The 13,759-nt window shown below is 34.5% G+C and overlaps 1 protein-coding gene across 1 annotated transcript in view; it reads left to right on the forward strand.

Moving 5' to 3' along the window:
• The window catches only part of LOC144444804 (FK506-binding protein 2-like), a 33,635-nt gene extending 20,537 nt beyond the window's left edge, over nucleotides 1-13,098 (forward strand). Inside the window, exons 2-4 of the mRNA XM_078134341.1 lie at nucleotides 10,020-10,082; nucleotides 10,436-10,566; nucleotides 11,644-13,098. Coding sequence (XP_077990467.1) covers nucleotides 10,020-10,082; nucleotides 10,436-10,566; nucleotides 11,644-11,962 — 513 coding nt within the window. The 3' untranslated portion in view covers nucleotides 11,963-13,098. The remainder of the gene's footprint in view (nucleotides 1-10,019; nucleotides 10,083-10,435; nucleotides 10,567-11,643) is intronic.
• Nucleotides 13,099-13,759: the final 661 nt, after the last annotated feature.

Here is a 13,759-nt window from a genome sequence, read left to right on the forward strand (position 1 = left end):
GGTAAAATGCTTATCTAGACCTTTCGCTTTATTTTATGATGTTTTTCTTTATAGCCATTGTTCATTACATATATTTTTTTATATCGGGCTTTACAATAAGTTCTCATGGCATGGCCCTATAACGTGTATATATGGTGATACATTTATACCTTTATGGTAACTCTCTTGGTCGAACCCAACCCATTGCCGAAAACTGCAGATACCTATAAACGACTGCATCAGAAATATTTGGAATAATTATGCAGATAAATTTGTCTTCAGCTGAATCCTAGGGTGTACACAACTTATTTATCGCGGAGTACATTTCCTTATATCGATCATACTCTAGTCTTAAAAATAGTACTATTAGATTTAATGTCTATTTTGGATTCTTCATTGTAAGCAGATACAGTATAACTATCTCCGGTTGAGTACAATTAACCTTTACACCTATTCTCGTTAAAAACACAGAGATGCTTCAACTCCATAACCGAATCAAAACTTTAAGTTAATTTGGCTACACACAGCTCTTAATCAAAGGATTTAATTTAAGGTGGTATCAATGTCGCTGATCATCCAATACAAAACGTTTCTTTTATATACAACAGTTTTGTACGTTGTCATCAAACAGAAAGTGGGTGAACATTTTGAATGTTTGTGCTATCTCGTTTCTTGATAACTTCCTCCACCGTTAGCAGTTATAAAAGAGAATTAATAAAATGAAAAGAATATAGAATTTTGATTTGATTAAACCACGATTCTCCTATCTTCGATAAATGTAATATTTCAGATAACATCTTTAAAAAAAAACTGGTCACTTGATATCTTTATTGGTTTTATATACACATGAACAAGATATAATAGACACATGTATACATGTCAATTTCTATCTTTGTTCTCCACCACGACATAACAAACGACATTCAGTCTTCATATATACAGGTTATTTTCTATATAACATTAATCACCCTGGTACGACATGTGTCTCCAGTATAGACGTTCTTTATAATAAAATCGATAATTTGATTTATGTACTTATTTTTATTAAGTTATATCACTGATTCACTGCAAACGTACAAGTCATACCTGGTATTAATTTACATGTGAATTTATAAGGCAAATATTACACTATAAATTAGGTAGGAATATATATGAAGGTCCCTTAATGGTTGGTTGGTTTGTTGGTTGGTTTGTTGATTGATTGATTGATTGATTGATTGATTGATTGATTGATTGATTGATTGATTGGTTGATTGATTGGTTGATTGATTGATTGATTGATTGATTGATTGATTGATTGATTGATTGGATGGGTGGGCGAATGATTTTTATTGACTGAGTGAGTGAGTGAGTGAGTGAGTGAGTGAGTGAGTGAGTGAGTGAGTGAGTGTCATATAAATATGTGGTGAGAGATAGAATGAATCACTTACTGGCTGACTGACTGGTTGGTTGATTGATTGATTGATTGATTGATTGACCGACTGACTGACTGACCGAACGACTGACTAATTTACTGACTGACTGACTGACTGACTGACTGACTGAGACTGACTGACAGTCAACAAATAGCACTCCAACTAGTTTGTGATATAGTAATGATTATTATTAAATAGTTACCTAATGTCAATTTACTTCTGTTTGAATGACTGATTTCACAGTCCATAATAGTTAGTGTGATTCTGGGACAACCACGGTTCGATTCCTAAATGCACTGATTGGTTGATTTATTGATGTGACATTTAAAGTTAGTCAATTTATAGTTGTCGTCTTTCTAGTTTGTTTTTGGGTGTATAAGGGTCTCAACTCATAATGTATACGCTATCGTGATGTCGTTTAAAAATAACTTAGACTAGCACAAGCGATAGTTGCATATCAATGAACGACATGGCAGTGTACTTCAAATCAAGCGGTATCGTTAATTACCAAGTGACGATATTCCTAATGCATATCGCGTCCGAGACTTGGAATGAATATATCTCATATTGGTACAGACGACTCGGAGTGATAGCAGCATCCTGATGCCTAACGACATCTATTGATCTGGACACAGGTGACGTGTTATATCAGCCCTTGTTTTATGTATCAATGTACAACATTAACATTTCCATCACGACTTGTTTTTTCCCCTACATGAACTTTGACATCGTTTGTGTATTTTCTTCTGTATGAGCAATAATAACCATGGTACTGATACTACGTAATACCTGGTTGATATCATGTAGGATTTTGTTTTCTCAAAGGTGTAAATGTGCAGGGAAGTTTTATCAAAGCGATCGGAGATAGGAGATAAAAGGCAAAATAACGTTTTTGGAATGTTGGACACGTTTTTTTATAGAACGCCTATTATGTAAGTGCAAATTGAAAGACAGTCTTTTAAATTAAGCCTTCGTTTATATGTATATTGAAATGATCACACGTGCTCTGACCTTTACATATTGGTCTACTTTAGTATACGTGTAAAAGAAGTTCCACACGGCAGACTTTGAGATGAATGCTTGATTGCTTATTGCAAACTTCAAATATCATATCTGAAATCCTCATGTAACACTTATTCTAAAAGATAACTTGCCAGTATATACCTGCCGGGAACAGTTCCTAGAAATAAATCGAGTTGCCTCGAATTAATTTATATGTAGTGCTTGTATGTGCCATTTTCTCATTTCACTACTTAGTCACGTGACCTTATGCTTATATTCACATGATATAATGCAATAATAATGAATCGCAGTTACGCGACTGTTTTCGTAGTTCATCACGTATTTTGCAACGTTCTGCGGGCTATGCCTGCTAAAACCTCACGTCACACTATCGATACCGGCATAGAAGTATGGTGTTATATGTTTCGAGATATGTCGAATTAAGAAAATGTCATCCTGATGTTCAACGTGCCTCAACTGAAAAAAACAACTCTATTATCGAGCAGTAAAACAGAAGTAAATCATAAAATACAAGAAACTCGTTACGACAACAAATCTCGTCAATTCATATTATACGACGTACTCTCAGCAGTGTGCTTTATACACTTCTAGGCAGTCAATGTAAATCCGCGGATCAATGAGATGTCAACAATCACACTCTTGAATTAATACTAATGGCATCTTTCTGCTTTATGTTATAAAGCCTAAGTGATGACCGAGGAAATCATTTATTGCCTGTGAAAATCCTAAGGGTCATTATCTCTGTCTTAGGGCAATTTTTTGAAAATCCAGGCATTGTCAGATATATCGATCATGTTGAGCAAAGCTATTTTAAAGTTAACAACAGACAAGAAAGTGACGCCTCTTAATATGTAAATAATATATAGCTATGAGTTCTCACAATTGGTTGTGCGTTAGACTAGTCTTTAATTGAGTTTTTCCCTTTGTCACTTCTTCTCAGCTCAGAGCAGACCTGTATGCCACCAACGTGATGTCAATTTGAAATGTAAAACTCTCTTTATGCTGAAGTCGTCGAGTCTTTCAGTAGTAGGCCTGATTTAAGGTATTCCCATTGCTCATATCCGGGCTTGTTATCACCTTAATGCGTTGTCATGGTGACCTAAACCTCCAAGTAGATATACAAATGAATTCTATAGATGTTTACCATTTTACGATTACAATTCTATTCACGCCAAAAGAATTTATTATAAGAAAGTAGAAAGATATAAACCCAAGCACCGAATTGATGGTAGTAAATGCTGATTTTTTAGTTCCCGGTAGGGATGAATAGGCATCGATTTCTCCGTTGCTACTGCGTTCCAGTGTATCTTTAGAAATGTGTTGCAGTATCATAAATATAGCTTTTAGTGTACACTAGATTACCCTTAAAGTAGGGTCTGTAATTGAGGCCCATCTTTGATATTAAAGTTAGTGTGCATAATACATATAGTACATGGTGCACACTGAAAGGAATGGAATATAGAGGTGGTTGGATATGGACACAAATCTTGATCAACCGAGATTTTGATGTTTTTGGAATTTATTGGTAACTAAAAATATGTTACAATATCCATGCATTTTAAGTCGTATATGAATTTTGTGGACGATCTAAGGTTCCCAGATGAGATTCAATGTGGTTTAGTACTTTCTATAACATGGGGATATTTCTTGAAAAATAACAAAAGTAACCACCAAAAGACAGAAGGTTAAATTGGGCCTCTTTTATGTCGTGGCCACATCAGAAGTCATGTGATAACGTTTATTTTAAGGGCGCATGGGATGACGGGGAATTATTTGACCGTTATAGAATAGTAACTCAATGGCACTTCCAGCCAAGCATTTTATCTTACCGTGAAATAATTCACTGTGTGACTTGCAGTTGTCAGCATGAAGGCCAAGTTAATGACGTTAGTAGCCATCATGTGTATAGCTCACCACTGTCGTGCCTTTTGAATATATCAATAATGCCCGCGGACAGGTAAATTCACGCTGTGTCAACATTCAGGTAGGCAGACATTCAGACTTATGTATGTACATAGAGTTAATTTTAAGACATGCAGCAGACGGTCTGAAAGGCAACTAAAGGGCAAAAGGGGTGAGAGACATTGCCAATCAAAGAAACTGGATTGCTTAGGTAATTTGTTCCTTTATTACACCTTCAGGCATTTCAGATTACTGTGCAGTTTTTTTCCTGATGATGTCTCCTTTGCCAAAAAGACTTTCCATCTAAGATTAAACATTGCACATAATGACATGCGATAACGTCATTCTATACTGTTGAAGATCCAAGAAGTAAATATACCTTACTACCTCATGCTTACGAATGTTCATTTGAGTTGTCTGTAAGCGATATTTTAACATGCTGGCGCAGTTTGTAAATATGTGGAGGCGCTTCTTATTATATAAAAATTTTGTTTGAATGTTTACAATCACATTTAGGCAAGATTCAGAAGTGCCATGGCAATACTACAATAGCAACAACAACAACAACAACAACAACAACAACAAATTATAACTCACCAATCAGCCGACCAACCAAACCAAACCAACCAACCAACTTGAGAGAAATACTGTTGAAGTCCTCATTGAAATTCATGCATGCCTGTACATATACCATATGAACATGTACATAGTTTGGGCTTGCATTTGATATAAAGCAACAGCTTTTAATAGACAGCCGTGTATGCATTTCCATAATGACATCGATAATATATAAACAAAAAATAAACAAAAATAATAGTAAAAATCTTAGATTGTGGAATTGATCCATGATAAACAATTCACAACCCTACACTCATTCCAATTAACTTGACATTAGCGGGAAACGTAGCAAATCCACTGAATTATCCAGGGAATTTCGATATTTAAAAGAAGAGTGCGCACGCCATGTTTTAATCAATAACAGAGACATCTTCCTCGACCAATGTCTGGAAGCAAATGCAATCGAAGACACTAAAACGTGAATAAAATAGAAACCTTAGCAGGCCACTATTAGTAATCAAATTGATTCCATTCCAAATGGCCCTTTCTCTCTGGGCAGGAGGGAGAGATGATCAAACGTATTAACTCATAATTAACGTATAATTTGCAGGGATAACTCATGATAGTTCTCAGGAAATTACAACCCTCAATATTCAGAGTAAAACGTTATGGCTAGTACAAACGTAAATGTCCAAAGGATATGAAATTTAAGCATGACTATAAAACTAAGATTTCTAGCTGCGTATTTGATTGGTATGTTTGCATAAGTCTTCTCCCCAGAAGGCTATTAAGCTGTAAAATGTTATATGTAAGGAATAAAACCTTTCCAAAGTAACAGTATTGATCGTTGCATCCTGTACTTTATTATTTTATCCAAATCCAATACACACAAAATACAGCAACTATATGGTGCATGACGAAAACTTTATAAAAAAATGCAAACGTGCCAAGATAACAATCGAGACGAGCGGCACTATTGATGTCAACAAAATGCGGATATCTACAAAACAACACCGCCGAAACACAAGCTTGTTGGTCACGTAAAGACACACATTAAAACACTATAAAGAAGAATGTACATGTACCTATATAAAGCCAGTAGATATTATCCAGTTTTCCGCATTCGTGAAGTTTATTTTTTATTTATCATACAGCTGATCCATAATCTCATAAATTTCTAGGAATGATTCGATAAGGAATACTTATGATCGTCTGGATCTAAAAACTAACCATCTTATCACTTTCTTGTACGAGACACTGCTTGGCATATATATATTTGCCAAGCTACACTTATCCCGTGTGATATATTATAAAGCCTTAACATTCCATACAGTCTTTCAAATGGTAGGTTGTAATATCTAGTTCCGAAAGTCATTTTAGTCTACGACTTCATGCTTGCTGCTTCCACTTTGCGAAATACGCTCAATGCAGTCCAATAATATGACTCTATTAAGGTCACTGGAGCAAAGAAATTACAGTCATATTAAAACGGGTACTTTTGTGAATTAGGGTCTCTGAGGTAAAGGAGTGATTGGATTTATATATATTTAGTACTCATGCAGTCATTTCCATCCGCAGTCATACGCAACTGTTACACAATGGTACTTTGTGGTAAATCAAGGTACCGATAGACTTTGACTAAAAGGCTTGGAGAGTGAAGTGTCCTTACTAAGGTTTTCCCATAATGAATATTTAGACTTAAGGGTCTGCTGCTACATCAAATAAAGTCACGTGTCTCTTGGCGACTTCTCGAATACATTGATTACATTACAACATCAGAAATCTTATCAATCTATTTCTATTGAATAATATACACCATAAACAGCAAAATTGTGTATGCTATTATTGCAAACTCGTTTTCAGGTGACCACACAATCCGTTTTCATATTTAAAGTGAAAACATAAATGACAAAAAATAAGCCTTGAATTAATCACATGTAAAGTAACTTAACGGACACAAGTACTAGAGTAATGAATAATTAATCTATCGAGAAATTTAACATCCTGCAGCTAAAATATTAGCCAATAGTAGCATTCATGTTTGTCCAAAGACTGTATGAAATATACCCTAGTTGTGGTAATGCAATGAAGTCATGGCTACATGTGGATGTTAGAATATCCATGAAAGAACCCAAACTAACTTACCAGATTAAAGAGAAAGGCATATACTTAACCTCTGCTAATGATACTAAAAGGCGATAGCATTTTGATGTAGCAATATACATACGTATTCCTTCGTCTGTATTTGATTACAAGTGGTTTTCAGTAGTTGACAGTCTTAATTGCATTCGTTACGATTAATGATTTTATCTTTTACCTCCCGGGAAATCACTACAAGCTGGTCTTAGAACTCTATATAGGTCACTATGGAATTGCACGTGACGTTTCGTAATGTTGTGTTTATTTCAATGCAACATCAGAGGTATAAAGTTGGTCGTATTTTACTAACATGCTTCATCCATTTATTGTAGATCGAAACCACTTGAATTGTACATGTTTCCTTGTGATATTTATGCTTACATAAGATGTAGAAAATGGATATGTTAGGTCTTATTCCATGGGTAACATTACACACCATATTCGATATACCACGTCTCCATAAAAAAGTCTACTTTGTAACGCGTTAGAGATTTACATTTGACAAAAAAATGTCTTGGGATGTCTCACAGGTCATTCAATATGTGTATGATGTAACCCTCATGACTAGAATGAATCAGACATTAATGCCGTCCACGTGGAAAATGCTTATGTGTACACACTACTATGGTAAAAGTTATATATTGTAAGTTTAGCTATATAAAAAAGAACGCAAATCACCATATTCGTTATGTTTCAAGAACTCTTTCGAGTGCACTTTCAACCAATACTTATCGTCCTGCCATACAACACAGGCAAACAATTCACATATGGAAAGCATCGATATCTCTTTTACTAGTAGGGAACTATGTGGACATGACTATACGTTATAATGTATCAAGACAACGTCTGACGATGAAGTGCACTCTACCCATGTGTACTTATTAAGGAATGGGTTTGAAAACTACAATAGAACTTCCGTATTATATTAGCATCTATTAGGGAAACTTTGGTAATTTAACAACACAGGCGGAAAAGCAGACAAACCTCAGCATGAACGAAGAAAGGGTTTTCAAAGAAAATATTACATCGGTTACGTTGGACATTTAAGCCTTGGTTGTACTGAATTACTACACTAAGAAAGCAACCTTTCAAACGTAGTACATTGACTTTTTTCACCAATTGAAAACCTTACAATTTAGTTGTGTGCTTCCGTTTCCGTTACTTTACTTTTCTCAGACTGGTGTGTTGATTCAAAACATGACAAGAGTCAACAATGAAGATTTCAATAAATTCAAATTAATGAAAATAGTCACTTGTCCGTGAGCTGAACGCAAGATATTACCTGAAAGCTTCCTTTTTCTGCCTTGGTTTGCCTTCCTTTAGCGATTCTATTATCTACTTGAAAATATATTACTTATTGGACCTGTCAATCAAAACGCTCTCCAAACAACTGTACTCTTTTAGATAGAGGCGACATGTCTATACGCAAATATTGCATTAAGAAGCAGATTGTAAAAATGTTGACGTTTTCCCTAAGGGCTGTCTTCAAACATTGCTACTTTAAAACGAGTTATTGCTGAAGACACGTTTCTCAGGTTACTGTCTCCGACATAGATAGCACACACCTTTTTGGTAGTTTCTGTCTACCCTTTGATAATCACTATTGAATGGTTTGATAGTCTTAAACGATTATATTAAGAGACAATGAGCGGGTTACAAAAAATATCAAGAGGCTCAACAATGTAGTCTTCTGCCTCCCTTGGTTCCTTATGATCAGATTTTAATGTTCTTTAATGACGTCATAACAATAGTGACTACTTGAAGGGAAAATCCACCATCATCATCTAGAGACCACAAATTTACGTTTGTCCTGCCCATTAAAATTTTTCAAGTGGAACAGTACACCCTTGACAGTAAAAAGCCGCCGTGTTTATACTTAAGCTTACATTCCTTGATAGTACTCATCTTTATCTAGGCTCTTTTATATTGTGAAACAGTGGACCTTCCTTCCTATGTTGATTAGTTTCGATTATACTATGAGTCCCAATGCAACCAAGTGTTATCTTTACATCACATTTCCTGAAAACTGTATCATAATAAAACCAGTGGGAGATTTGTTTATCTTTAGCTATGTCGTTTTGATTTATTGGGAATTAACCATTGCATGGTGCTGAATCTACCTTTATACTTGTTAATCATATGTGTAATTTATTGGGACGTTCCTGTCACATGCGAAAATTCGCAAAAAATTGTGCAAAGACATAACATTACTTTCATTTGTATCAACAAGAGCTACTATGACTTGGGATGAATCCCCAGTTATCGGTAAGAGTGATTTAAACCCCTTTACGAAGCCTTATATAAAATAATATGATAAAACAAACACCACGAGTCTTCATCGTAAAAAACAAACACCATTTTGACCGATATTAGTGTTATGTATATATGTCATATTTGACAATTAGATGACGAACGACAACGTGATATGTACTAAAACGGGGAATCTAATAGCTAATAAAGGTTACAAGCTAATCCATTGAATTATTTACGCACAAAGCTGAAACGAAGCTCCTTCGAACAATTAAGATTTTGGCGCTATACAAATTTTTACTTTATATATTCTTTATATATATTTTTCAAGAGTTACTCAGAGCGCATTCAGTTACTCATAAGTTACACAATTACTCATAGATTAGTCAGAAGGTACTATATTACTCAGCCAGTATGCAATTGAATGAAAGAAAGTCCCGTCTTTAACATACAAACACCCCAGAAGACAAGGTAGAATTCTCATATAAAATATGAATTGTATGGGATGTAAAAATAAAACTATAAAACTAAAAACAATTGTTCAAAAGAAATTCAGATGTAAAGGAAGATGATAGTGTAGTATCGGAATAGTCGATATACTCCAAATATAGAGTAGTGACAAGGATAACAAAGTGAATCTGAATGTTATTCCCAAACAAACGTGTATTTTTGTAACACTATGATTAAATGGTATATGGCTTAATGATTTTTTTATAACTTGTTTTTCTCGCTGTCACTTTTGTCCCTCTCCAGCATCGACCTGATCGATGTACTCATCCAGCAGCTTATGGCGACACGGTGTTCTTTGAATACAATGTAAGTTACTAGTATCAAATGAATATATATAAATAAGTGTCTATGCATGTACTTTTGCGAGATGGTCAATGTGTTCTTTCTATTACTCTGTTTACAGTAGGTATTGATTCTCCAGTAGTACCTTCAAAATTGCACACACTGCTAACACACACTGTACGTTTGTACTCATGATTGTTTCAAATATATAATAGATAAGTTAAACACGAAGAATAGTAAACTACGGTCTAAACTAGAGCACACAGTATAAATTGAACACTTTGCATGCGATTAGATATTATTAAAGTTGATTGGTTTTACGAAATGCCCAAGTTATATTTGTATATTAACTGTGTATTATTTCACCAACGTTTCAGGGTACTCTGATTGATGGAACAATATTTGACTCATCCTATATCTGGGGAGAACCATTTCAATATGTAATAGGAGATGACGACGACAGTCTTATCGACGGTTGGGTGAAAGGTGTAGAGAAAATGTGCATCCAGTAAGTAGTATTATCTATATCATGACTCATATTTGAAGATACATTATTGAGAATTAATCCTATTTACATTGCTCATGTACATTTACACATGATTTTAATACTTTTGAGAGATTAATTATTAGTTATAGCATCCGTCGGGTTGTGTGATTACTCTTAAATTACCTCTACATACCCGGTTAAAGGAATTTGCTTTTGAATGTTATTCTGGAATATATATATATATATGTATTTATATACAAATGTTTACAAATTTTCTGCTTATTTCAAATCCTTTTTTGAATATAAGTAATTGATATGCACAAACGCAACTATGGAGATGTCTTATAAATTTATCAAATACCCTGTCACAGTTAGTCCTTTCGAGTGATTGAAACTCAATAATGGAATTTGACGTAATAGGTCGTTATGTGTACAAGTGGGCATTTGATGATCGAAATTCTTTTCATTTGTTTAATCTGTTAATTGTTGCTCTTAAAACGCCATGAATTGCTTCAGATTGAGGTGTTAAAACAATTTGTTTTGTTAGACATAATTGATGTCTGATAGCGATTTGACGTTATTATATCAAACCAAGTGATTGAAAGGTGAATATGGTAGTGCAATAGCAAACACTCAAAACTTAAATAATTATTGTCACTTTGTGTGCCTTGCTTGTGGTTGGTATCAGCTTAGATCTTTGCTTTCAATATTTTATAAGTCAAGCGTCTGTCAGAAAATCGGCACAAATTCTAAAAGCGTGTTTTTAATCTACCAGCTGTGTCAAATGACGTCAGTGGCATCACCACGTGATCTAAATGATCAACAGGCGAGTGGAGTCTGCGACGTAAAAATAGTCGGTTGGCAGAATCACAAAGCGTTGTTTCATAATGGCTTTGATGTATCTAACATTTGCTACTTGAAGTAGGAAATGTGAATATAAGTATGAATTCAAAACCATTAGCAAATGTATAAGAATGTGTTGAGACAAGACACAGCTGAAATCACTGGTGATGGATCTAGACTATGTTTCCATGGTGTAATATAGAAAATCTACTCACGCGCTTCGTACATAGATTTTCTCTATTTTCTCATTTGCAGGGAGAAGAGGAAAATAACGGTCCCTCCCAACCTTGGTTACCATGGCAACGACCTACCAGCATCGATTCCCAAGAATTCGACTCTAATATTTGATGTCAAACTTGTTGGCCTCGTGAAAACTGTGGACAAAGATAGCGAATATGTTCGCCCTCAACAACAACAAAAACAACAACAACCACCCTCAGTGAACTACGAAGCACTGCAGTTCTTGGCTATTCCATGCTCGGTTATTATTTTTGTTGTCGTCGCTGTTTGTCTTTATTTTTATGAATACAGGGACAAGAAGGTAAAATGGTACCGTTTTGGAGAATCGGTATGAAAAAGAAAGAAACTAGAATACCTGAACTTTGTGCTGTGAAAAACCCCACAACTTAATATCGCTGTACAGCACAGACCATCGAATAAAAAAGAACTCTGGAATATTCAAAATTATTTGTGCAGTTTTTTGATTATTCTGTCTTTTTATATGTTAGCCATAGAGAAATATTGAAGAATATGAACGTGTCAACCTACGAATAAATTACTAATATGGCTATTTCAATGTTAAACGTCTGGTACGGTAATGTATGATACACACGGAGGAAAATGAAAACAGACATAACCTGTTACGACAAACTATTTTAAAATGTGCTGAAAAAAATTTATTCGAATTCAGCTGCTTTTGACCTTTGAACGTCAATTTGCATATTATGCGATTGTACTAATTTGGACATACTTGTTGGTTTAGTTTACATATATTTTATGTATGAAAATAGAAAACTGTGCAAAGTATAGATTATTATAAACTATTATAGTAAAATTTGGATATTTTAAACGTAAATAAGATTTCACAGAAAAATTATGCTTTTTCAGCGTTTCTAACACGGATAATTTGACAAGATTTACTAGAAACTAGTTCTAAGGAAAAGGTCCTATCAGATTTTTCATTATAATAAACAGTAAACTTAAATGGTTAAGATACTTAATAATGTAAGAGTGCATCTTATATTATTATTATTATTTGAAGACGTTTTCGTTTTAAAAAAAATGTTATTCCAAGGTAGTAACAACACACCTGATCTATTTCCGCAAGTCATTAAACAAACATGTCTTAGTCCCTATGGCATAAAGAAACAACAAAACGATCTTGACAAAAAAATGAACACTACAGGATATACATTATTAACCAGTTCTGCTGACAGGGGTTACAGCAATTATTCAAATATATCCTGTTGTCACCTAACACTTATCAAGTGAAGGGTGTGAGAGAGAGAATGTTAGGTGCATTATGAGGCTCACTGAATCCCTATTCATGACCATTACTGTAGCTGGTGACACACATACATGCAATATTACTGTTGCCTGTTGATTGGTGCGAGTTGTGCAGCATTTGACAAGCAAATAACGATTTTTTGTGAATTGTACAATATTTTACAGGCAAGTGATGCTTTTTAAAAGGGGCTTGAAATGCATATAATTACCCAGTTCAATAAATCAATATGGTTGCGTTTTGTATTATTGACTTTTTACTTTTGATGATTATATATTTTATAATCATATTATTATATGACAACGCTATATTGATATACAACGAGGCACACATATGCATACATACATATATACTTCAAAACAGTCACACACTGGGTTATATGCAACTCACACAGAACAGGGTTGCGATGTGTTTGTATTATATGCAAATGAAAGGGAAAATGTCTGCGTATGTGTGTGTATGTGTGTATGTGTGTGTGTGTATGTATGTATGTATGTATGTATGTATGTAACTATGTATGTATGTATGTGTGTATGTATGTATGTATGTATGTATGTATGTATGTATGTATGTATGTATACTTACGTACATACATATATTTGTAGGATAATGTGTGTGAATATCCCCAACCCTGTATTCCATTGGGACATAATGTGCCAGGTTGCATTGTTGCCAATCTTTGCCGAGCGACAAAGCATACCATTTACAAGTTAATTGTCCTATATTGATAAGACTAAGCCCTCATCACTGTAGGTATCCGAGACTCATCCTTGGGTATGTTTACTCTTTACATTCCGTAAGCATCATTTTCTCTAACGACGAGCACACGAAACTATTTAAATGCACTTAATGACGTAGGATGCAGGT

This window comes from Glandiceps talaboti, chromosome 13, assembly GCF_964340395.1.
Source record: "Glandiceps talaboti chromosome 13, keGlaTala1.1, whole genome shotgun sequence".
Lineage (NCBI taxonomy): Eukaryota > Metazoa > Hemichordata > Enteropneusta > Spengelidae > Glandiceps > Glandiceps talaboti.